Source organism: Alexandromys fortis, unplaced genomic scaffold, assembly GCF_014885135.2.
Source record: "Alexandromys fortis isolate MF-2015 unplaced genomic scaffold, M_Fortis_MF-2015_v1.1 scaffold_82, whole genome shotgun sequence".
In the NCBI taxonomy this organism is placed as follows: Eukaryota; Metazoa; Chordata; class Mammalia; order Rodentia; family Cricetidae; genus Alexandromys; species Alexandromys fortis.
The window spans coordinates 6,884,732-6,911,456 of record NW_026067963.1 but is presented as its reverse complement, the minus strand read 5'-3'; the positions used below and the strand labels follow the sequence as shown (position 1 = coordinate 6,911,456).

General features: G+C 41.8%; 1 protein-coding gene across 3 annotated transcripts in view; it reads left to right on the top strand.

The window, feature by feature from the left end:
• Positions 1-26,725, top strand: part of Ppp2r5e (protein phosphatase 2 regulatory subunit B'epsilon) — a 136,519-nt gene that overhangs the window by 60,539 nt on the left and 49,255 nt on the right. For all 3 annotated transcript variants that reach the window (XM_050153606.1, XM_050153605.1, XM_050153607.1), the window contains one exon: positions 12,807-13,003. In XM_050153606.1, coding sequence (XP_050009563.1) covers positions 12,807-13,003 — 197 coding nt within the window. The remainder of the gene's footprint in view (positions 1-12,806; positions 13,004-26,725) is intronic.

Sequence of the window (26,725 nt, the reverse complement as noted above, 5' to 3'; positions counted from 1 at the left end):
GGAAGACAGAGATTTTCTTCGAAAGACCTTAACAGCATAGGGGGATCTTTTAAATATCAAGAAATAAGCTGGGGCTGGAGAGATGGCTCAGAGGTTAAGAGCATTGCCCGCTCTTCCAAAGGTCCTGAGTTCAATTCCCAGCAACCACATGGTGGCTCACAACCATCTGTAATGGGGTCTGGTGCCCTCTTCTGGCCATCAGGCATACACACAGACAGAATATTGTATACATAATAAATAAATAAATATTTTTTTAAAAAAGAAATAAGCTGGCTGGAGGTTATGGTCACCCTTGCCTTTTGTCAGGAAATAGACGACTTGGTGCCTGCCTGTGTTGACGGCTACTAAAAACGTTAACTCTCACAGATGCGCCTCCACTCCAGCACATGCTGTGGATTTTAAACTGTTGGAGTCGTTGGCATGACTTTTAGCAGAAGTGGAGTAGTGTGTGGGGGTACCTTTCTAGCTATGTGCTCGTAGGGAAGTCACATTTCTGTGACTATTTCCTATATGCAAAATAATATGTCTTGCAACAGTGGGGAGCAGACGTAAGGAGTTAATACTCTGAACTGCTGCAAATGGAGACTGCAGCGGAGCGAATGCTTAGTAAGTTTTTACTATTATTATATATACATGAAATGACTGGGAAAGGATGACTCATTCAGGAATTTCAGAAACTATTCCGAACCAGGAATTAGCTCTTCAGAATGTGAATCCCTCACCTGACCTGTCCTCGGTGACCCTTGTTTATTTTGGTTTCTCATTCAGTGCCTTTGACACTGGTATTACAGATCCTTGAGAGAGGCATGCTGTATATAAAAGATGAGCAGTTTCTGAAGCATCCTGTCCTTCCGACCCCTCTGGATATGTGGGTCCTCTATGCATAAAGACATCTGGTTTCATCAGAAGTTTGAAGCATACATTTTCCCCACAGTTGAGATTTTTAATTTATTTATATTATATGTGCATATGTCTTGCCTGCATATATATATGTCTGTGTGAGGGTGCCAGATCTCCTGCAGCTACAAACAGTTGTGAGCTGCCATGTAGGTGCTGGGAATTGAACCCAGGTCCTTTGGAAGATTAGCCAATACTCCTAACTACTGAGTCATGTCTCCAGCCCTGAACCACACTTTTTTATTTGTTTTCCATATCCTAGTGAGCCTGGTGCCTGGTGTACAGATAGAAGATAGACGAATTTTTTAAATGTTTGAGAGTGCCACTTAGAACAGTCTCCTCTAGCCAGGCCGTGGTAGTGCATGCCTTTAACCCAAAACTTAGAAGGCAGAGGCAGGCAGAGTTCTAGGCCAGCCTGGTCTACAGAATAAGTTTCAGTACAGCCAGGGCTACACAGAGAAATCCTGTGTCGAATCCCCCCACCCCAAGAAAAAAAGTCTCCCCTGAGCTTGTTGCACTGTTGCCATTGTCAAGGGGCATGGTCATCTGCGTGCAGTGCTTGATAACTTGAGTGCTTTAACTGTGTGGTGGGGCAAGAAGCCGCCTAGAAGCTATCGTGGCTGGCTTCTGCATGCTGTGACAGCTGGATTGTTCACATCCCTGTTTGCACTGCTGCCCTTTCTCTATCAAGTAAAGTAATCTCAGTGGATCATAATGAGTAAACTCTACATCATTTTATTTGAATGTTGCTTGAAAAACTAGATACACCAAAAAAAGAAAGGGAAAATTGATTGTACCAACAAGTTAGAAATACTTGCTTCTTTATTTTTATGATGCCAAGGATTTATGTGTACCGGCATGCTGCTGCTAAACCACCCCCTCAGAAAACACATTTAAAGTTTTCTGTACTTGAGTACTGCTTGAACTGGTTTGTGTTGTATTGTTTTTTGTGAAATTCTTGAGCTGTCATTGAGAATTTTTCATTTTTAAACTCATTCTGTTTATTAACAGTAATTTAGGAGCTAAAGTTTATTGAACATTATATGTGTTCTAAACGACTTCCAGGTGCCCCTTTACTCGCTGCCGTATTTATAGATAGTACTACAGGATAGGTGCAGTTCCGCTGCCCTCATTCAAACATCAGAGCCTCAGCCAAGCAGTGCTAGCATGGGATCCAGGCAGTCTTAACTGTCGCACTGCGTTACCCACAGTAGCTCAGCAGGTACATGTGAAGCCCGTGGGAATCCAGCTCTTCTTATTTCAGATTGGGTGGGCATGAGCCGCACAGCCACCTCAGCCACCTGGAAGAATGCAGAATGAATTCATCCCCCGCCCCCCCAGACAGTCTAATTTATCTGAAATCTTAAATATTTCTGTGATGTTTTTTCAGAATTACAGTTGGTAGATTTTTGAGATGTGCATTTAGTTTTCCATTTTAGCTTTCTGCTGACTGTGTTTAATCAAATGGGCTCAAATTTCCCACACTTCATTTGGCTCATAAACAGTAATATGTTACCTGAAAAGGAAAGTTGTTTCCAGGGTAACAGAAGAGGGAATGTTTTAACTACCCAGTGACATGTTTAGCTAAGTCCTAGGGTCTGACATTGAACATAGAAATGCTGAATTTATGAAAACCTGGGGCTTAGAAATGCATCATCAGCATGTGTAGCTCCAGACTCCAGTGCCTGTCTGTCCCAAGGAAGTCAGCAGCAGGAAAGGGACTTGGGTGTATATATCTGAGCCAAAGCTAAGATCACATCTTAACTGTTGACTATATTAAAACACCCTTCTATTCTGAAAGTGCTTTCCAGGCACTTTTCTGCCTTTTTAAGAATCTCTGTGTTATTGCTCTCCACATTTTGGTTTTAGAGTTGTACAATTACATCCTGTTTACATGCATACTGAAATACATATATTTAATTTCTCTATTTCAGGTTTGAATAATAATGTCTTTATGTGTACTGGGATTTTAAGTGGATATTATTTCCCCTACCTGATTATTTCAAATTGTAATTCTGGATTTGCTCAACTAATATATGGCTTTACATTCGTATTTAATGTGTGTTAAGTAACAGCCATCCTAAATGGAGCACAGGGTGGCTCCATAATTAGGGTCTGTATTACATGCTGTCACTAGGTTTTATTACTCAGATTATGACTTTAATTATAAATGTAAGCTTTGATACTTTTGGGATTAGAGGTCATTTGACTTAGTGCTGTGTCACATTTAAGAGCTTAAGGTCTAATATTTAAAAGCCCCAGCTGCTGATGAGCACCTATGCTCATCATAATATTGGGTTGATGCTTTATTTTCTCTTTTGGTATTCTAAATCATATTTTAAAAGTTTATGGTGTATATGAGGAATCTGGACTATATGTTGCAAATTAGCAGCTCAATTGTTCATCTGTCTGTCTGTCTGTCTGTCTGTCTTTCGTACACACTCCCCCTCCCCATTGTTTCTAACCTCATATTGTAAAAACAGTTCATCTCATTCTGGAATGATTCACAATGATGTTAATCCTCCAAACAAATGGAAGTATTTAGACCAGTTTTATCCCTGTAGAAGTAATCTCCTGAGAAAAGGTCTTCAATCAGTGGAATTTGAAAACAGTGTCGCATTTTATTGGGAAGTTATTTTGTGTGGCGTGTCATGTAACCAAATACGTGCTTCCTGCAGGCCTTTCATTCTGGTCTTTCATATTTCTTCACCTTACAGGTGTGGCATATGTAAAGTATCTTTGAAGTTTTTGTTGCTTATACTTTTGGGTGAAAGAATGGGCTTCCGCCACACACATCCAGGAAATTTGTTGTGCTGACTCCCTTTAATTGTACGCTCAGATCTGTCGCTGTCGTAAAGACAGCTATGGAAGAGAAGGCAGAGTATGATCGTGTATGTGTCCAGATAGATAGCATTTGGTTGTTTGATATTACTAGAATACAATATTAACAAAAATTTCACATTTCTAGAAATACTTGAATTTATTTTAAAAGTGCTTTTAAAATAATTTTGAAGCTATATTAAAATGTAAGGAATTCCCTGTAGAAATAATAAGAGATAAAAGTAGAAAATTTGCTCTCTTTTGTGTCTCATAGATACTTTATAAGTTTTTGTCAAAGAATTTTTTTTCCTAAGAGCACGTCTACCTTTATGGATAGCCTTTCATTTAATCCTCACTCAACCTTGTAAAATATATTTTCTGTTTTACAGATAAGAAAACTAAGTATCACTTAGTAAACAATAGAGGTGTGAAGTCTAGGACAGAATCCCAAGGTGATCCCATGCTCTCCATTTCTTGCCCTTCTGTCCACTGCAGTTCTACTCAGGCCCATTTGCTTGGCTTCCCCCTGGTTCCTCTGCATACTCCTTCCCCCTGGTTCCTCTGCATACTCCTTCCCACTGGTTCCTTGCATACTCCTTCCTCCTGGTTCCTCTCATACTCCTACCCTCTGGTTCCTCTGCATATTCCTTCTTGCTAAAGGGTCCTTGCATTTGCTGCTTCTTTGAGTAGGATGCTTTCTTGTAGACATCTTCTTTGCTGGTCTCCTGTACCTCCTTTGATTATGCTTTCTCAAATCAATCTCAATCAATCTATTCCCTCCCTCCGTCCCTCCGTCCCTCCGTCCCTCCGTCCCTCCGTCCCTCCGTCCCTCCCTCCCTCCCTCCCTCCCTCCCTCCCTCCCTCCCTCTCGTTGTTTTTGAGACAGGGTTCTCTGTGTAACAGTCCTGGCTGTATTGGATTTTGCTTCATAGACCAGGCTGGCCTCAAACTCACAGAGATCTGCCTGCCCATGGCATGCACCATCACATCTGGCTTCAAATTTCTCTTTTCAGGTGAATTCTATGCTCAGAACTCTACCTCCCAGCTTCAGCATATGTAGTCTGCTTTGCCTCATGCACTATTACCCCCAAGCATGCACCATATAATGTAATAAATGTGTTTATTATGTTTAGTCATCTCCCTCCCTACCTCCCCTAGAATGTACTGGTTAGGAGTACTACATCTCTAGCCCTAGCTGGCCTTGAACTTGAAGAGATCTGCCCGACTGCCTCCTGGGTAGTGGGATTTAAGGGCATGTGCCACCATGCTGGGCTTAGGTTAGGGCTTCTGTGTCTGTGAATTTCCTTGATAAGTGTACAGTGGCTGTTTAGTGAGTGGGTGAATGAATGAGTACATAGGTTTTCTGCAGCCAAGCCCCGCCTTTTCTGTGGGTGTGGAGATGGGATTTGAGTCTTCACACTTGCAAAACAAGCCATTTTCTTAGCCCACTGTTTAGTCTTTTTTAGTTTCAATTTTAAAAATTATTATTTTTTTATTTTTGGTGTATATTGTTTTACATTCATGTATAACTGTGTACCATGTGCATGCTTGCTACGTGATCAGGCCTGAAGGTGTCAGGTCTCACAGAACTGGAGTTACACACAATGAGCCAGCACGTGGATGCTAGGAATCAAACCTGGGTCCTTTGCAAGAGTATCAAGTGCTCATAACTGCTGCGCCATCTCTCTAGCCCCGCCCCCAGTATTTATTCTTTTTTAAAAAATATTTATTTATTATGTATACAATATTCTGTGTGTATGCCTGCAGGCCAGAAGAGGGCACCAGACCCCCTTACAGATCATTGTGAGCAACCATGTGGTTGCTGGGAATTGAACTCAGGACCTTTGGAAGAGCAGGCAATGCTCTTAACCTCTGAGCCATCTCTCCATCCCCCCAGTATTTATTCTTAAAAGTCATCTAGTTTTTAATCATTTGAATGCAATTTTAGAAAATGAGGCAGTATTTTACTTGATGTTAGTAGGAAGACACAGTTTTATGTAAGCTGGCCTTCTTTACTTTTTACATTTATAAATTTGTATCATTAAAAATTAACATAATTTTAAAATTTGTGCTACAGGACTACACATTAAAATAGTTTTTTTTCTCTTAGATATGTTACTTATATTTTCCTCTATTCTTTAGTATAATTTTCTTTCTAGAGGAAAAAAATTTAAGTTACAATTGATTTACATGGGGGAAATAGCAGTATGTGTACTTGAATGTGGCTAGCCAACTTGCACCAGGGACCCCCTCCCTGTCTCTGCCTCCGGTGTGCTGGGATTCCCAACACTGCCCTTCCTGCCAAGCTTTTTCCATGGGTTCTGGGGATCCCAACTCCAGTTTTCATGCTTGCACAGCAAGTACTTTATCTGCTGAGCCATCCCTCCAGCTCAGCAAGCTCCAGGAATTCACATATGCAAAATGCTGCTGGTGTCTCCATCCTTGGAAATAAGGCCTCAGGAAATGAATTAATAATGCAGACACTAACCTTGTAAGTAAGGGGCTTTGGTGGCTCTGTCCTGTGGTGAGTTGGTAACAGGAAAGTAATTTATACCTATAATTAGAGGTTGAAGAACTTAACAGTATTTCATTTCTTGTGCCGTCAAGCTTCAGTAATTACCTTGACATTAAAAGGTGAAGTTTACAAAGTGTTGGGAACAAAAATATTTGTCAGTAGTGTGTGTGTGTGTCCACAGACTTATGTCCGCATCTATTTTTTTTTTTCTGTTTATTCTGTTATAAATATAGTGTCAGAGCAACACAGAGGCCTCAAATCAGGATTTTGCTGCCTAGGTCATTCTAGTGTGTGGTTACAGTAGTGACCTTTGGATTTTGTATATAAATTAGACCATGTGTATTGGCTTTGCGGAAGAAAACTGAAGAGCTCCAGGAAAGAATAATAAACACATGTTCATTATCTAAACTGGAGTAATAAATAATATGATTTGAGAACTAAGCTAGGTCATCTCTGTTATTCATTTGTTTAAGACTAGTTGTAGGCTTTTCAGTTTTACAACATACTCGTATTTGAAGGCAGGCCAGTGTAACTCTTCTTAAAGAATTCAGTAATCATGGCAGTGAACAGATTCTAGTTCTAGTAATGATGGCGGTGGTTAGTGACTATTATTTGTCGCAGCCACCACCACCACCCCTCTTGTGGGCCCTGGGATAAGACTGTGTGTGTGTGGGGAAGGCAGGAACTAAGCTCTTATTAGTGATGTTGATTGTGATGTTGGGCAAGTTTCTTGACTGTTCTAGACACCAGTTCCTTCAACTGCAGTAATGGTAGTGACTGCTCACAGGACATTCTGGGAGTTAGCCAATTTGAATACACAAATAAAAATTGGAGGCGAAGAGTGCAGTGCTTTAGTTACCAGTCTGTTTTGGATTAGAATCTTGCTTATTTTGTATATTGAATGATTTTGAATGTATCTTGAATGATCACGTTATGTTTGGCTCTAGTTCCTAAGGCTGAAGCCTGATTTTATTATTTGATGCATTATAATAGTTGTATCTTAGGCAGTGGTGGTACATGTCTTTAATCCCAGCATTTGTGAGGTAGAGGCAGGCAGATCTCAGTGAGTTCAAGGCCAGCCCAGTATAAAAAAGATAGTTGTCTTCTTTTGATGAAATGTTGTTGATTGTGACTTACTAGGTCAAAATGCTTTTTATGAAATAAAAATGCCTAACAGTAGAAGTGATAATGGCACCCAAGTGAACATTGTCTTTATCTTGTTAATGGGTGGCAACTGATGGGGAGATGGATACAGTGAGATGATGCTAGAAATATGGAAAAGCATCTACTGCTAAAAAGGAAAGAGGAAGGGCTGGAGAGATGGCTCAGAGTAAGAGCTTTGCCTGCTCTTCCAAAGGTCCTGAGTTCAATTTCCAGCAACCATATGGTGGCTCACAGCCATCTGTAATGAGGTCTGGTGCCCTCTTCTGGCCTGCAGACATACATGGAAGGAATGCTGTATACATAACAAATAAACAAACAAACAAACAAATAAATTTTTTTTTTAAAAAAAAAAGGAAAGAGGAAGACTGGTTCAGCTTTGCTGCTCACTGCAGTGACTTCTTCAGTGAGAATCCTACCTTCTGGAGATGGTTTAACTTTAGTGGCCTTCCAGATTGATGGAACCTGATCTGGTGGAACCTCATACACTCTAATAACTAGGTCAGTTTATTCTCCCTGAGAGTCATTGTGCTAATGACCTTCATGCTGTTATGCAACCACTTATCAATTTCTTGTTATTAATGGTTATGATTTCATGGAACTCTCTGTGGGGCAGGATGGCTTTTGTAGGCCAAAGGATTCCATTGGAAAATAGTGATAAATTTGTTGATTGCCTGCTTGGCAATTCTAAGATGACCTTAAGTTTTAATAATTTATATTTATTTCTAAAGGTTAATATTTTCCTTCAATCTTAAGTTACTTCAGAAGTATTTAGATGTTGGGTGATTTTGGGAAGTAGGTGGCAACTGTTGGCTTACACATTGTGGTCAGAATGTACTGGCTGGACACTACCTTCTTTTTGTGATTAATGAGATTTCTCTCTTTTCAAGTGCAGGGGAACAGTGTACCTAGTCCTCTCCTCTTCCTTTTAAATTTATTTATTTTTATGTGCATTGGTGTTTTACCTACTTGTATGTCTGTGAAGGTGTTGGATCCCTTGGAACTGGAATTGTAGAGTTGTGAGCTGCCATGTGGGTGTTGGGAATTGAATCTCGGTCCTCTGAAAGAGTAGCCAGTGCTCCTAACTGCTGAGCCGTCTCTCCAGCCCCTCTCCTCCCATTCAAATAAGTGTTTCTTGAAAGAGTATATTTGCTTTTGGAGTGATCCATAGATATTAAACTTCTACTTCATCGAAATCTTCTGGACTACCCAGCACTCCTCTGGTCCTTGTTCAGCTTATCTTTACACAATCCACTAGGACCAGGGAGATAAGGGAATGGAGATAGGGGGCAGCACAGCTCTAGTGCAGTCCCAGGGTCAGGCTCCTTGCGTGGGTCACCCCCCACCAACACCACAGAGAGGGAGAGGGATAAGAGGGGGAGAGAGAATGGGAGACTGACAGACTTGTTCACTTTTCCCAGGCTGTTGGGAATGCTTGAGTTCATGCTATCCTGGCTCTTCAACTGATTTTATAGCTCATTCTTCAGTTGTGATGGGAAATTTTTTTTTCAGGCTGTTACTATACAAATTGTTGAAGGGACGCCCCCGCATCTTGTGGTTTGTCCTGCCTGCTTATGTTCTTTAATGAAGGGAGGCCTTTTAAGAAGAATTTAATCTGTGATAAAGGATAAAGAATAGAAAGCGAAGCCTTTGCTCTGTCTGGGAAGCTCTGGAAGCAGCTAAGGAGGAACACAGTGTGCTGCTTGATGAATGGGGTTGTGCTGGGAGCGTACTTGAGATTCTCTCTATTTTCATCTGCCGCTACCATTGCATGCGCCCTGTTTTCTGGAATGTAATCTTTGTCTCTGTGCGTCTGAATGCTGCGTGGTGTGGAAGAGTCCAGGCTCTGGAGCCACACAGACTGGATTTGAATCATGTCTCTACTGTTTATTAGCAGTAGGATTCTGGGCAAGATATTGAATTTCTCTGTCTTGATTTACTCATCTATTAAGTTGAAAACAGCACCTATTCATGTATATCGTTGTAGAGATTAAATGAGAGTTAGTGTGTCTAAGTGCCTAGACTAGAACACAGAATATACTCAGTACATCCAATAAATATAAGTTGCTATTGTCTCATCTCATCTAGTAGGTGGATAGCCTGCTTCAGATTTGTCTTATGGATCAGTTCGCATTAATAAAGAATGGATTCCAACTGCTTACCATTAAAAAGCTTCTAAATGCCAACTGCCTGAATGCTTTGAATTGTTAAATATGTAAATCTATTGAGTGACCACAGACATTGTTTTTGCGTGAATGATGGTTTGCTCTTTAAAAAGCTGTCATTTACTGATGTATCAGACTTCCTATGCACTTGTAAACCTTCTCCATGTGGACAGTCTGGTTTGGGGGCTTTGTTTAAGCTATCAAAATTTGGATTAATTAAAAATCCCCTGAAGATTTTAACCTTTAGCTGATGTTGCGGTAGTAAGCATTTTCTCTGTTCCATTTACCTCCCTGGTGTTGGGTAAACTGGCCAAGTGCCCTGGAGTCCTTCAGTAGCACAGAGGCCATGTGGGTGTGGCTAGAGACCCAAGCATTGTTCCCATTCCATAACTCATCATGAAATCTCAATAATCATCTTGCTCTCTTTTTTTAAAATAGAATGCCACCTGCTTACCTCTAAATGTATTCTCAGTATTAATGAATTATTCACTTGGATGCTGGCAGTAGAGCCTGCTCTGAATGTGTCAGTTACTTGTCTATTGTGACAAACACCCACGACCAATGCAACTTAGGGAAGAAAATATTTACAGGGCTGAGTTCTGAGGGTGAGTCGGTAGCCATCATGGTAGATTGTGTGGAAGCAGGCAGGCAGGGCCAGTCTGCAAAGAGGAGGCAGAGAGCTGATGGGGGAATAATTTTGGCTTTTGAAACCTCAAGGCTACCCCTTGTGACACCTCCTCCAACAAGGCTACACCTTCTAATTCTTTCCAAATAGTTTCACCAAACATGGACCAAGCATTCAAATAGATGAGTCTCTGTGGGCCATTTCTTCAAACCACTACACTGATCCTAATTCTCATTGCCATTCACGGGAAGCTACAGCATAGGGTAGGGGTGGGTAAAGTAGAAAGAAGTGGGAGAAGTAGAATAGCCAGCTGTAGATCATATTCCTTCCTAGTTGGAGAATTTTAACCCCAAATTTCTATTTCACTTTTAGAAATATCTTTGAGCTAAATGTGTGAGTTATTTGCGCTCGCTCTCTGCTCTCTCCTCTCTCCCCTCCGCTTCCCCCCCCTCCCCCCCGCCTCTCCCTCTCCTTCTCTCTCTCTGGTTTGAAATCAAATCGATGAAGTTGGCAAACACTGCTAATTGAATTATATCCTTAGAGCAATTTGTTATGGTATGGGATTCAAATTTATATTATTTAGGTTCTTGTTTTGTTTTGTTTGAGAAAGAATCACTACAAAGCCCTGTTCTAGAACTCATGTAGTCCAGGCTGGCTTTGAACTCACAGAGATCCACTTGCCTCTGCTTCCCAAGTGCTGGGATTAAAGTCTGTGATATTACTTCCGGATATACTGTGTAGTTTAAAAATATTTTTGTTTATTGTGATTTTCATAAAATGATTTTGAGAACATTCACCCCTCATTTTTTTCCTCTAAGTTCTTCCGTATCAACTCTACCTCGCTACCTCAGCTCCCTCAGCTTCAGTTTGTGCTGTCTCCGTATTCCTGGATGTAGGACCACCCACTCGGTCCCTGTTGTCCTACCAGGAGCCACATACTTAAGAAAACCAACTTTCCCTCCCCTAGAAGTCATCAGCTGTCCTTAGCTCCTCTGTTAGGGAAAAAGGCTTGTGAACGCTTTCTCCCCACTCCGTGCTAGACTATTGCCCGGCTTGGTCTTGGGCAGGTCGTGTGCAGACATCTACAGCTGCTCTGAGTTCACGAGTGCATAGTCCTTTCCTGTCCAGAAGACAGTTTTGCTCTGGTTTTCTCTGATGCCTTACTTTAGAATCGTATTTCTCTTCCCTCAGGGAGTCAGGCTTGGTAATAAGCATATTTAACTGCTTAACTATCTTGCCACCACCTCTGGCACCCCCTTTTAGATAGAATCTCATGTAGCCCATGCTGGCTTCAAGCTTGAGGATGTTCTTGAACTCTTGATCCCTCTATTGGCCTAAGTGCAGGGATTGTAGGCCAGTGTTAGCACTTGTGATTTCATGCAGTGTTGGGGATTGAAGCAAGGACTAGTGTAAACTTGGCAAGTGCTCTACCAACTGAGCTATATCCCCTAGCCCCTAATTCGCTGTATGTTTGAAAAGAGAATAAATATCTATTCTGAAAACACTTAACTATTTAAAAATTTTATTTATTAATTTTACTAATAAACATAGCACACATGTAGAGCTCTGAAGACAACTTGTAGAGTAGGCGTTCTCCTTCCATTATGTGGGATTGTCAGGTTTGTGGGAAATGCCTTTCCCTGACTAGCCATTTTGCTGGCCCTCTGAGGACATTTCAATAAAGATGTAAGAGGGTTTTTCTCACTGCTCAAGAAGAACATGGGTCAAAAGATAAAGACTTCAGTGAAATTTTTTCTTACGTTACCACTTCTGATGTGATCTTTTTGTGTGTCTGCTTGGGTGTGTGCATGTGGAGACCATAGGTCAGCTTTGGGTATGTTCCTCATAAGCCGTTCACTTTAGTTTTCGAGACAGAGTCTCTCCCGGGGACCTGGGGCTTACTTACCAGCTAGGTAGGCTAGCTGGCTAGCAAGGCCCAGGGACACTGCTGCTCTCTGCCGCCTCAGTGAGCTGTTACAGATGTGCATTTCCATGCCTACCAGCTTTCCTGTGACTGTGGGGGTTAAACCTGGGTCCTCATGCTTGTGTGCAAGCACTTTACCAACTGCCATGTCTCTGTGTTGGCATACTTTTGGCATTATTTCATTTTGTTGTTTTTCCGTGTTTATTTCACAAAGCAACTTCATGGAGCCCAAACCTAAATAAAACAAAAACAGAAGAAACTAAAAGCAAAACCCACACGTAGCCATTGCTTTAAACACCAAAGATGTCAACATGGAAAGAATAGACTGGCATTTCTGCTCTGAAGTCTTTTGGTAAATGAACTTAAATTAACCAAAAGCTGGCGGTTTCACTTTATAAGGGAAAGTTTGGCCTTTCTCAATAATTTTAGATATTAAGGATATTGGCATTGGGGTGTTTTGGGCTAAACTTTATATTAACCTGCAGGTGTCTCTTGGGAGCTAGTCAGTTGCAGAATAGCAAATGCAGTCACTTGTGTGGGTCTCTGGTGGGGTGTTTACGGTGTCTCCTGCCTGTGTGTATGCTAGCAAGAACACTGTTGTCTTGTTCTTTTGAGTTTGCTTTTGACGTAACTTTCTCAGAGAATTCCTGTTGCCTGGAATTGATGACAGACTTACACCATTTCCTCTTTTTTTCTCAGACGTTCCAACCTCAGAGCAGCCTGAACTGTTCCTAAAGAAACTTCAGCAGTGCTGTGTCATTTTTGACTTCATGGACACGCTATCTGATCTAAAAATGAAAGAATACAAGCGCTCCACTCTTAATGAACTGGTGGACTACATTACAATAAGCAGAGGCTGTCTGACAGAGCAGACTTACCCTGAAGTAGTTAGAATGGTGAGTTGCTTTTTTCGCCGCTGACACTCTTAAGCATCTTCCATAGCCACTTATGGGTGTATTGATTGCAGTGAGGTCACCGAGGTCTCTTCCACAAACAAAGGCCAACCTCCTGAGAGCTAAATGCAAGCCCAGCACTAGGATTTGAAGAGCATGATTTCATGGTGATGAAATCCAGACGTCTCACCGACTGCAGCGTGGAAGGAGTGACCTCAGAGTGTGAAGCTGAGGCCAGTGTGCCTTGGATCTCTGCAAAGACACAGGAGAGAGAATCAACCAGTTTAAGATCTGTTTGAAAATATTCAAGCCTGTTGAGTATCTTAAGTCCTGCCACCCTTTCATTGTGGCATATTAGAAATGGCATTATACCTAATAAAATTGTGATTTAGAGAATCTAGTTAAGGCCTCTCTCGGCTTTCTGATGAATCCCGCTCTCCGTAATTCCCTTGAAGTCAGGAGCGATGCCTTTCATGATGTGAGAACAGTGGCACTCTGTGTGCTCCTTAGGAATTACAGGAAGAAACATTTGTATAATGCAAACAATTATATTCTGACTGTGTCATTAATTACATTAGCTTTTTAAAAATCAAGCCAAAATTTGACTGTTAGGTTTCTGTGGTGTGGTTGCCTTCCTTAGTATCCGAGAAGATTATGAATTGTGAGGTCATTGTTTTGGGGAGGCGGGTGGGAGGAATGAAGAAGGCTGGTCACTTGATTTATGCAGTGCAGCTGCAGAGGTTCGAAAGCTCCTGAGCATCATTGGGATCCTTTGGGAGGGGCTCTCAAAGATAAGCTTGTGATAGTGATTGGTATGTAACAACCATATATATCTGAGGGGGAATGGGAAAGAAATATATATGGGGCATTAAATATATATACATATATATATGAGTTGGATTTGTTATTTGATGGAGGAAGGACATTGGTTAATTATAATAAAGAAACTGCCTTGGCCCATTTTATTGGATAGAAAATTAGGTAGGCGGAGTATACAGAAGAGAATTCTGGGAGAAAGAAGCTGAGTATTGGAGTCGCCATGATTCTCCCACTCCAGACAGATGCAGGTTAAGATCCTCCCTGGTAAGCCATCTCGTGGGCTACACAGAATATTAGAAATGGGTTAGAACAATATGAAAGAGCTAACCAATAAGAAACTGGAACTAGCCGGGCCAGGCAGTGTTTGAAAGAATACAGTTTCTGTGAAATTATTTCGGGCATAAGCTAGCCATGCGGGCGGCCGGGTGCCGGGGACGCAGCCCTGCCGCTCCTAATTCAACAGATGGTGCCCATACGTGATGGGCTAAATCCACTTAAAAACCTGAGAAGGCTTAAAAATAAGGGAGAGAGAGTTTAACACAGATTTTTGTTGTTTGTTGGTGGCGTGCTGTAGAGAAATTTCCTGATTCAGCAACAGCAGCAGAAAAAAAGCTGCGTCATTTTAAAGCGCTGCTTCCTGGGGACTGTGCTGCCACCGTGAACTCTGGCTTTAAAGCATTTCAAGGCTTTTATGGGACTGGATGTAATGAAGATACTCTATCATTCAGTTATATTGAGCCATTAAACCTACTATTTAGCATAATGCAAAAATTCCTCGTTTTGTGAACCAGCTTATCCTTCGCCAGCTTAGTCTCCTAAGAGAGTCCATTGTTTCCTGCCCTTCATTCCCATCTCCTTTAAGCCATTTATATTGCTTTAAGACATTCTTGAGCCCTGCTTTAGGCAGCTTTGAATAGGTTTCATGCATACTGTTCTAGAGTACTTCAAAGTCACTTTGTGTAGGGTTCTCAGATGTGTATTGTCTTTTCATATATAATTTGTAGAATTTGTTAACTTATTTGCTATGGCAAGTATACAATTTGGAATATGTATAGATAAGAAGTTCTTATGATAGAATAGAAAGTAAACCCCCTTGATGAGTTCAAGGGCCACCTTACTTTATGTCTGAGAATTGCTTGTTTTTGGGGTCCTCAGTTTTCATATGGTACTGAGAAGTCTGCCTAAATAAATGACTGTGCCGTGTGTGCATTGGTATTCTCAGGACTTCGGTGTGTGTGTGTACAGGCTAACAGTGTAAGAAGGCTTGGAACCAAAGGTCATTTTGGTTGTCTCTCCCCACCTCTAAGGTTCTTGTGTCCAGAGATTCTGGTCCTGCTTATCTCCCTGTGTCGTGCCTCTCTTGGGGTGGGGATCGTGAAGATTACCAATAAAGTGTGTAAATCTCTTAGACCAGTCCCCATCACATGGCAGAATAGTTAGCGTTTGTTTTGTTTTCTGAAACAGGGTTTCTCTGTGTAGTTCTGGCTGTCCTGAAAAACTTATTCTTAGACTAGACTGTCCTCAAACTCACAGCGATCCACCTGCACCTGCCTCCCTAGTGCTGAGATTAAAGGCTTGCACCATCACTAGTAAATAACATTATTATGTTTTGCTATTAGATACTTGAATATGCATAGTCCCTGTTTATAGTTACATTCTTTATCAGCTGGATGTATTCAGTTCCATTGCCTTAGTTTCTCTCAATTTCTGTAGCTCCAAGATGATCCTGCCTGGGGAGTAGTCACCTGCCCCTACCTGCACTTCTTTCTTGTGATTGTGAAATGAAACCACTTTGCCTGGATAAGGAAGTCGTAGTGTTTTTAATGAAATGCTATCTGGGTTTTGAAAACCAGGATGAGTAATGAGGCAGGATGACATGGCATGCTGTCAGCCTTAATACCCAAAGCTGTTCCAACCTGTTGGGACTTATACTTGGAGAGTGGTTTTCTTATGAGGGACAAATGAAGTAGAAAGGAAGGTATGAGTTTGGGAAGCTACTTTTACCAACCAAATGAAGTCTGGGCACCACCTACAGGCTACTAGAATGAAAGAAAAACATTTTATGTGTACATATAATCAATAGCATATCATACAACCTACCTTCAGGGGAAGAGTAGTTATATAGGGCAGAGTCCCAGGGAGAGCGTGTGGAAGCTGTTGCCCGTATTTCTCATCTTAACTAGTGATGAGTCTTTGGTAACTCATTTTTCTCCCAAGCTTCAGTTTCTTCTCTTCTTAGTGAAGGGAGCTGATGATATCTCAGAATCTTCCGGTTCTGAAATGGATGACTTTTGACCGACACTATCCAGGTCATTTAGAATGGCTTTCTCAAGGTTTACTAATCACTTCCCAGAGTAGCTGCTCACTTAGGTAAGTGGTTTCTTTTGTATTTTTGTGGTGTCTTCTCTAATGGAAAAAGGTATCAGGACCTTTCGTTACTTTAGTTGTATTGTACTCTATATTCTCTCTAGGGTCAAACTTTTGTTTTTATGGCATATTTTTTTGAGTTACATTCTATTTATAATGTCTTTTGGTTTTGTCACATTTATCCATTTGAAATATTTCCATTTGAATTTTTTTTTTGTCTTCCAGTAGCCTATTCATTTTTGTTTATCTAAATTTGATCTCTCTCTGTCTCTCTCTCTGTCTCTCTCTCTGTCTCTCTCTCTGTCTCTCTCTCTCTCTCTGTATTTTTTTTTTTTTGTGTGTTTTTTGAGACAGAGTTTCTCTGTGTGATAGTCCTAGCTGTCTATCACACAGCTGGAATTAGCTCTGCAGACCAGGCTGGGCTCGAACTCACAGAGATCTGCCTGCCATTGCCTCCTGAGTGCTGGGGTTAAAGGCGTGCACCACCACTGTCCTGCTGAACTATGTAGATTTTATATCTATATTTGTATTTGCATATCTTTTCTAAAAATACTTCATTTGAGGGTACTCCAAATGTGAGCTATAGTCCTGTTGGTAAAAGCATTGGCTTTGTTAGTTCTAGGTGGTATGTATTGAATGACTTAATACCATACTTTTCCTTAAAAAAAAAATAAATTGATGGTGTTGAGTGTCAAACCTAGGACATTATATATTCTAGGCAAACGTCACTACATTATATAGTGGCATTTTGTTTGTATTTTAATAAAGAAAGCTTGCCTGAAGATCAGAGAATAAAACAGCCCCACTGATCAGCCCTATAGACCAGGCAGTGGTAACACACACCTTTAATCCCAGTAGCCACACTAGTTTGCCGTAGAAACCAGGTGGTGCATGCCTTCAATCCCAGTTGTGCACACCTTTAATCCCAGCCCTCAAGAGGAATATAAGATGGGAGGAGACAGCTCTCAGTCTCATTCTGAGATTCCTGGAGGCAGAATCGCCATTTTGGACTGAGGTCAAGGTAAGAGCCTGGCTACTTTTGCTTTTCGAATCTTTAGGTTGAACCCCAGTATCAGTCACTGAGCTTTAATTAATCGTGCATCAGCACTGAGCTATATTCCCAGGAGATTCGATGGCTGTGGCATAAGCCCCTGTGGTGGTTTAGGTGGCTGTGGTCATTGTGGTGCTTCTGTTAAGGGACAGCAGGTTTTGCTTGGAAGCTGAGGAGTTGAGTTTTTGTGGTTGCTGTTGAAGTTCCTGTGGGAAGCCTGATGTGGAAAAGCAGATACAGAGCTGCTCCTTGTGAGCATGGGGATGTGCAGGAGGCAGGTACAGGGATGGGACGCTGCTCTCTGTTCCATGGTCTAGGTGGCAGCAAGGTGGTTGAGGAGTGGGCAGAACAAGGAAGTTAAGACCATGGTGACAGACAGTGATTCCTCCTGTAGCAGTGGGACCTAGGATATGCTGGCTTCATTTGAGTAAAATATTACTATTTTTCCCTACAAAAACTACAGAACTTCATCACATGGTCACTGCTGTTATTATTTTCATATTTTGTCTTTATGACTTGACTAGTCTTGGTTTCAAGCCTGCATTGTTCCCAGTGTGTGATTAAATCTCTCTGTATACTGCAAACTGAGGATATTTGAGTTTCAGAGTTAATGTAGCTTTAGTATAAAGTATATTGAATAGTCTTTTCCTTCTCTTGAGATCTTCCTTGAGTCGTTCATATTGTTTCTCGGCTACTAGATCCCCCCCTTCAAATTATATCATGTCACTTGATTATCTAAGTGCTCATTGTTTAAAAATACATTCTTGGTTTAGCTGGAAACTATAGCTCTGATTAGCCTCTTACTAGACTAATACAGTTTTGTGGAGAATTAGAAATTCTCAATTAAGGGCCTCCGAGTCTGCCTACAAATTAATTCAGGATGTTTTGTTAACTTCACTGTGTATCCTGTTGACTGAAAGATAAAGGACTTCTTGTTATTAATATAGCATTAGCTTATTAAATGCAGCATTGGAAATGGTCACAGATGGAAATGTAAGAGCTTGTTGCTTGTCATGTCTTGCATTTGATAGTGAATACAGTTATACCCTGACTAGATTTTGGAGATAACTAAATGGTGCTATATGAGAAAGGTGTTTGCCAACTAGAGTTATTGGGAAAATTTGAGAATGGGTAAGTTCAGGATATAGGACCGCAGAAGCATATTAGAAATTTAGATTCTTGATACATAGGAGAGAGGTTACGACTATAATAATGAAGTTACTAAAAGACATTTTTAGAGAGAATCAACTAGGCAAGGCCAGGGGCAGATGTTACACTTTACCGTTTGTCCGAGGAACAGAAACTGACAGGTATTTTGCCCTTTCCTTAAACTGTCACCCTGTGCTACTCTGGTTAATGTTCTGTTAGCAGTATTTATTGTCTTGAGGTACGCAGATTTATTTCTTGGTGTTACTGAACTCTGTGATATTGACTGCAGTTTTATGTGTGTGTTCTGTGTATTTTTATGTGAACGAAAGATTCTCAAACGGCTTAAATTGGATTTTGCCATATGTGCATTAACCATCTGCACTAGATGTCTAGGTGAGAGCGTGAAACTGCCTGCAACTGGAATCTGCTCTGTGAAGAGGTCTTTCTCTTTGTTCCCCAGTGATAGGGACCGAACCCATGCACTTTTTCCACTGAAACTGCACCTTTAGCCCCCATAGGAGGGTCTTTGTTCATGTATTCAATATTGTAAATGTGTGTATAACTGTTTAGGTTTTCTGTTTATTTTTATTACTGTGTATTAATTATAATAGGTTTCATTATAGCATTTTCACACCTCGACCTATTTGGGTCATAATTCACTCCTTCCTTCTATTGCTTTCCATTGTTTCCCTGTCTGCTAATCCTCTTTCTCTTCCCAGCTAGCCCTGCTTCTACCTTCGTGCCCCTTTCCTTTTTGGGAGCATGGGATCCCGTGAGTTTGAGTAGTTACGGGCAAATGGGCCAGGATGTAGGGGTTTGCTTACACGTTCCTGAGCACCTCCACCACTGTCCATGCCGTTGAAGGAAATGTCTTCTTCCTCCATCAACTGGAAGGTTGGGGGTTCAGCGAGCCCCTTCTGCTCTCAGGCAGGCTACAGTCTTGTGCAGATCTTCTGTAGGAAGTACAGTTGCTGGTCGTTGAAGAGTGCAACAGTCAGGCCATGTCCCGAGGCTAGCATTGCACACCAGTTCCCACCCACTTTGTCCAGCTTCTCTGGTCTTTCTACACCTCCTTTGATGTCCTTGAGCCTCAGAGGAGGTGATTCAGATGTCCTGTTTATGGATGTATTCAATAGTCATTTGTCCTTCTACAAAAATACTGGGGCTAGAAAGATGGCTCAGTGGTTAAGAGCATTGCCTGCTTACAGCCAGTGTAAGAGCTCATGGTGGTTCACAGCCATCTGTAACTCCAAACCTGGGAGATCTGTTACCCTCTTCTGACCTCTGAGGGCACTGCATGTACACAGTGTACAGATGCATTTGCAAGGAAACACCCATACATATAAAATAAAAGTAAATAATAAATCTTATGTGTGTGGTGTGTCTGTGTGTCTGTGTAGAGATTTGTATATATAAGTGAATGTGCCTGAGGAGGCCAGAAGAGGGTGTTGGATCCTTTGGAGACAAAATTACAGGTGAGTGTGAAGTGTCTGGCATGGGTGCTGAGAATTAAACTTGGATCTTCAGTAAGAGTAATCTGAACTCTTAACTGCTGAGCCATCTCTCTAGCCCTAGTCATTTATTCTTTTTTTTTTTTCTGTTTTCTTTTTTAGATTTTATGTATTAGTGTTTTGCTACATCCATGTGTTTGTTTAGCAAGTTTGTGCCTGGTGCTTGCAGAGGTCAGAAAAGGGTCTTGGATTCCCTGGCATTGGAGTTATAGATGGTTATGAGCCACCAGAGATACTGGGAACTGAGCCCAGCAAGTACTCTTAACCACAGAGCCATCTCCCCGGCCCTTAATCATTTGTTCTTAATGCTCATCATCCTTTATTAGTCTCTGTTGTCACTACTGATCACTGCAAAGGGAAGACTCCATGACCAGAGCTGCTGGCAGCACTATTCTAAGGCCATTTGCAGGTGTCTTGAAAACAGTTTGACAGGTGCTTTATGTCAGTTTTTCAAAAGAGCAGTGTGGCTTCCCACTAGTGCTGTGACCTCCCCGGCCATGGCCTTTAACTGGGTTCATGATACCATGTGTGGATTCTGTGCTGTAGGACAGGCAACAGTCAGGAAGTGGTTGGTTACTGTCGTGACAGACTGGCCACTGTTGCACGAACAGGCTGATCCTGCGGGCTGGACAGGGTTGCTGCATGTGGTCTACAGCTGCACGAGACTATTGCTGCCTATTCTCCCCTTGGAGCCTGCATAGCACCTTTTGATACCGTGAAGGCTAGGCTGCAGGGAGGAAGTTTCCAGGCCGAATCTAGTTTGCTTTCTTTGTGTTCTACCAGAATGGACAACCAATAGCAATGGCAATTGGGTTATTTGGGGGTCTCCAGGAGGCTTCCTGACCAACAGCTTTTAGGGTGGTAGTCCACCCCTGGCACTGGGATTTTCATTTAATAAGCTGTTGCTTCTGGGAGCAACTTTATCTTAATGTCAGTTTGGGTAGATTGTTAATAACAGTTAACACAATTAGAATTTCAGTTATATATTAATTTGTGTATTTGCGTGTGTGTTGCCTCTATACTATGCTTTTCCCCTTAAACTTTTTCTTTTTCTTTTCTTTGTTTTTTTGAGACAGGGTTTCTCTTTGTATTTCTGACTGTCCTAGAACTAATTTTGTAGACAAGGTTTGGACTTGAACTCAGATCCACCTGCCTCTACCTCTTGGGTGCTGGGATTAAAGATTGTGCCACCATGCCTGGCTCCCTTGAATTTTTCTGAATCTAAAGATCGATCCTTCCTTCCTTCCTTCCTTCCTTCCTTCCTTCCTTCCTCCCTCCCTCCCTCCCTCCCTTCCTCCCTCCCTCCCTCCCTCCCTCCCTCCCTGCTTCTCTCCCTTAAAAGATTTTGTATTTTGTGTATGTGGGTGTTTTGTCTGCATATGTGCACACCTGAAGAGGTCATTGGATCCCAAGGGACTACAGTCATGGGCTGTTGTGAGTCACTGTGTTAGTGCTGAACTTAGGGCGTGTAGAAGAACAAGCAGCCAGTGCTCTTAACCAATGAGCTGTCTCTCCAGCCGTAAATCTAAAAATTTTTAAGTCCTTTCTTGTATTTTTGGTTGCTTTTGACAAGAGCAGCTGATATGTTGATTGTGGGTAGCCATGTTCACTCTTTAATGGAGAAAAACTTAATTATCTTTTGAAAATTTCATGCATAGTTAGAATGTGTTGATCATACTTCTCACTCTCTTCCAGCTTCTCTGTAAGCCACCTACATAATTTTTCCTAATACATTTGTGTATACATGCCCTTCCTGTCTTAACAATTTATTGTCCCTCAAGAATTCTTCAGAGCGTTGAGAGGGATTTTAACTATGATTAATTTTAATTTTCTTAAAACAACAACCTGTTTTACTTAGGAAATAAGCTATTTGCTTAATTTCCAAATTGTAGCCCTTCTAGCCTAACTGCTTTAACTAAGGTTGTTCCATGTTTCCAGTATATGTAATGTTCTTTGAGAGGTGTGGCCTGTCAATCACTGATATCCGATAATATCATCCCACTGTACTGAGAATCTACTTCTGTGTCCCGTCGCCCCCCTCCTCCCCCGTAAAACTGGCAGCAGAGGCGTGCAGAGTAGTTAGAGTACTGTGTTCAAGGTTGTAGTGTCTCTAGTGTCTCTCCCCAGCCTTTTAACTTACCCTTGGAAATGAACACACAGTTTATAGGTATAGCAGTGCTTGAAAGTCCACTCAGAAGGGGGACATTGCAGCATGGATAAGAGGATCTTAAAGAGGCCTGGCTCTTGGCATTTGTATGTATAGTTATTTCTTTGCCAAGAGACGGGAGAGGTGGGAGGAAGGGAGAGAAGGACTGATTCTCCCAGAAGAAAGCGGCTTGCACCACACTGGTGGGGGATTATCAGGAAAAAGCAGAGAAAGCAAGTGTCCTCAGCATGGAATTCTCAGAGACTATAATGCCCGAGGCAGGAATTTGGCAGGAAAAGGAGGAGCAGGTCATTTCCAGGAGGGAGCTGGCTCCTGACCAGTATTTAAAGGCAAACAAACCTGATCTGTGAGGAAGACAAGACTAGATGTGCTGCCCAGTGACTTCTGAGATTCCGCTGCAGTCTGGAGAGAGGAGAAGGGCCCTGGGGAGTGAAAGCGCACTTGCTCACCAGAGTTCCAGAGCAATGGAAGAGAAAACAGGATGTGTCCTGGCAGAGAGCGGCTGTGAGCTCCGGGATGACACATACAAGAAAGATGCTTATGAGTAAAAATAGGACTGGCTATGATTATTTGATAAGCTGGAGAGCAAGTAGACTTTTTAATAAAATGTCTGACCAAGCCGTAGTGAAGATATTCCTGGGCTCTTGGAACTATAGGTAACAGAAGATTTTATTAAAGAATAATTTTGAAAGCCAGGCATGGTGACACATGCCTTTAATCCCATCACTCTGGAGGCAGTGAGTTCAAGGCAAGCCTGGTCTACAGAGCGAGTTCCAGAATAGCCAGTGGTATACAGAGAAGCCTTGTCTCAAAAAACCAAAAAAAGGGACTAGTTTTGATATATTGTGTGTTGCCCACTGCGCAGGTGTTGAGCCCATTAGTGGATGAGGCAGAACACTGTCTGGACTAATGCAGGCACTTCCTTTTCAGGGTCTTTGGTGTTTTCCTTAAAAAACAAATAAACAAAAATAAATAGAGGTGCTAGAAAATGGAGGTTTTTAATCTGTGATGCTCTTGATAAGAGTGTGGGACTAAAGGGACCCTAAGGTAGTGATGTTGAAATGGTGTGTGAGCCCGCAGCAGGCTGCTATCTACAGGCAGGGTCTGCGTGGTAGATGGATGGCATGTGTGCATTAATTATCCATAAGCTAGTTTAGGGCATTGTTTGACCAATGAAAGTCATAGAGACCAAGAAATAGGTGCTCAAGAAGAGGTGCTGACAGTTTGTAGTGTTTCTTTTTTAGTGCCTTCCTTCCTTCCTTCCTTCCTTCCTTCCTTCCTTCCTTCCTTCCTTCCTTCCTTCCTTCCTTCCTTCCTTCCTTCCTTCCTTCCTTCCTTCCTTCCTTCCTTCCTTCCTGATTGAATTTTACCTTATGTGTATGAGTGTTTTGCTTGCATGTATGTCTGAACCACATACATGCATACAGTGCCCACAGAGGCCTTAAATCTCTGGAACTGGAGTACATAGGTTATGATTCACTACTGTACGTGCTGGGAGTTGGACCCAGGTCCCCTGGAAGAACAACCAATGGCTCTTAGCCACTGAGCCATCTCTTCATCCCAGCATAGTGTTTCCAAGTGGGAGCGAGGACCCTTGGCTAGAAGTACACACCAGGAATAGATTGTGCTTTCGTTTAAAATCCCAACTCTCAGAGGCTTTCTTTTAAAATGCCAATTTTTTTCATAGCGTTAGCTGATTTTGAATCTCCATGTTCAAAGGAGTTGTTCAGCATTTGTGTTCAAAGGAGTTGTTCAGCATTTATGATCTCAAAAAAAAAAATCCTATGTTAAAGCCAAAGAATTCTTTTATCAGTTTGTAGGTTTTGGCTCTCAGAAACTACCAGTTCTCCAGGTTGAGCAAGCCTGTCTCCTGGCCTGCCTGAGGGGGCTGTGGTTGGGGGAATTGGGGATAGGGCTTGTCTGCAGACGCCAGTGGCACTAGGGTCTGTGCTGTGTTTATGCAGAGTGAACACTGACTGCTGCGGTGTTTACACCTCGATATTTGGATTCTAAGATTTAATATCAACAATCTTCACTTTTGGATTCACTGCTACATTTCCAATTTTGGAGAGAATGCAATATAATCATCTCTGCGTGAAGTTTTATTTCCCTGTGATGGTTTTGTGTGGGGACGACAGACTAGATAACTAATTCAACATCCCTATAACCATTTCATCGGGTAAAAAGATGTCCTGTGTTTTGAATTAAGTTTAATCTTAAAATAGAAGCCAATTGTAGAAGGGGTTTTGTGGTTGGACTTGTAGCAGTAGGAAAGTCAGGGACGAGTCTAGATCACAGAGAGAGAGCTTAGCAAGCTAGGAAGTCAGATGTGGGCAGGAAGTCACGGGTACTCTTGCATAGTGTGTGAAATAGACATGTGTCTTTCCTCTTCTAATCTGTGAGGAGGGTCTCTGCTCTCCTAAGGGGGACAAGACAAGCAGTTTAGCACTCGATGGTGGCTAGTTAAGTCCTGTTGTCCTGCCCTTGTCAGATGGCCCAGAGTGAAAAGAAGTGGAGAAGACTGTGGAAATTATCTCCCTGTATTTGTTTCTGTATGCACATCACATAAAATCATTATTTAAATTTGGGTACTCGGTACATTTTCTTTTTTAACCAATTTCATCCCAGTCTTCACTTTCTCCTTTAAAATCTCAAATTTAGGCATAGTTAATGTTTTAGGCAGTGAAAGTTTGATGAATTTAATAATTGTATAAAGCCCGGGATAAGTCCAAAGGGCCGAACAAATAGCAGCCTAATGAAAGAGTAAGAAAGTAAGAGGTGCACCCTTCCGGGATAAGCGGGGTCAGGGAGGCAGTTGGTTCTGAGCAGACCCAGTTAAGATGACGTCAGTGCTGTTCTGGACTGGAAGTGGAGGAATGAAGGATATCCACAGGCCAAGGTGAAAATGGTGGCCTGAAAAAAAGCTGAGGACAGTTTGCCAGGGACAAATTCTGGTGCTGACATTTCCTCTTAAGATTCGTGTGCCTTTTCATTTAAGGAAAGGGCGACTCAGATCCATTCATCTGAATTCTGTGTTCATCTCCAGACCCTGAATGTGCTTTAGTGTTCTGCTTTGTTCCCGCTAAGACCCACTACCGTCCACCTGCGAGGCAGGAGGCTTGTGTGGCTCTCTCATTTTGCTTTGGCTAAGATTAGAGCAGCTGCTATTTGGTTTTCTTGCAGTTTCATTGGATTCTTTCCCAATAAAAAGGGATTGATGTATTTGCATAAGGAAATTAAATTATTGGATTAGCAAGAGTTATTGGAGGATGGAAGAAATATTTTAATAGGAAATTAGTTGCTGACTCTTTAGAAAATAAATCAAACATGTGCATACGTTTATTTCCTTTACCACGTAAAATCTCACTAAATTTGTGAAAATAAGAGGTGAGGACATAGAAAATGGGGAGAGATCACAGAGTCAATGTTTTGCGAGCTGGGTAGCAGATGAAGTTGCTTTCACTACCTTGACTGATCAGAGAAAGGTGGATCTGAAGCCGTGGCAAAGGGGCAAAGGTGCCCTGGAAGTGATCTAAGTCACACCCCTTAACAACAAGGAGGAGACACAAAGAAAGGGTCCCTGGGGACAAAACCCAGGGGCTTCTAGAGCAAAGTTTATCTAAGAAGCCATAGCTAATGGTTCTTCACACTCTCTAAACCAGGTAGTAAAGTGGTTTCTCTCAAACAATCCCCTCTCCAGAGATGCTAAAACTTGAGAGAATTAGCACTTGGGGACTGGAGGCAGTGTCAGGGAAGGGGGAAAGTAGGGCGTACTCTGAAGGAGAAGATCCTTAGGCATCTTTCCCAGCTTCCAGACTACCCTCCTGCCAAGTCACAGCTTAGATTGCCCTTCTCTGGAGAGAAAAGATCCAAAGGGGAATCCGCAGAGATAATGGTGATAAGGAATCAGCCCAGCCATTCTCAGTCCTGAAAAACCCACTGTCTCTGCTTCCTTCGAGGTCCCATTTAAAGTAAAGCTATAGTGGTATAGAGAGGCTTAGGGCACAGTTGTGATCTGACAGTAACACCACTGTGAGTTCCATAGTTTCCAGCTTAGTGTAAATGGCATCAAATGCTGTGTGCAAGTGTATACTTTTTATACATCTCTGTATATCAGTCTATATGTACATATGCATGTGTACACATACTTATACACACACACACGCACATACACATTGGTGGGCCTTTCTTTCAGTATACAGATAGCATGTGTCTAAGTTCTTAAGAATAGCTGTAGATTTTTTAATTCATGAGTGTTTTTCATTTAAACACTCATGTGTATAAAAGGTATTATAATTTTTCTTTTTCACTGTTTATATTCTTGTCCAAATTTGTGGGCATGTCTACCCGCCTCATGCTAGAGATCAGATTTTCTGTTTTTTTTTTTTTTTTTTTTAAATATTTATTTGTTTATTATGTATACAATATTCTGTCTGTGTGTATGCCTGAAGGCCAGAAGAGGGCGCCAGACCTCTTTACAGATGGTTGTGAGCCACCATGTGGTTGCTGGGAATTGAACTCAGGACCTTTGGAAGAGCAGGCAATGCTCTTAACCACTGAGCCATCTCTCCAGCTCCCAGATTTTCTGTTGTTATATGAACATTTAGGTTGTTTCCTTTCCTGCTATATGAATAGTGCCTCTGTGAATTCTGTCCTTATAT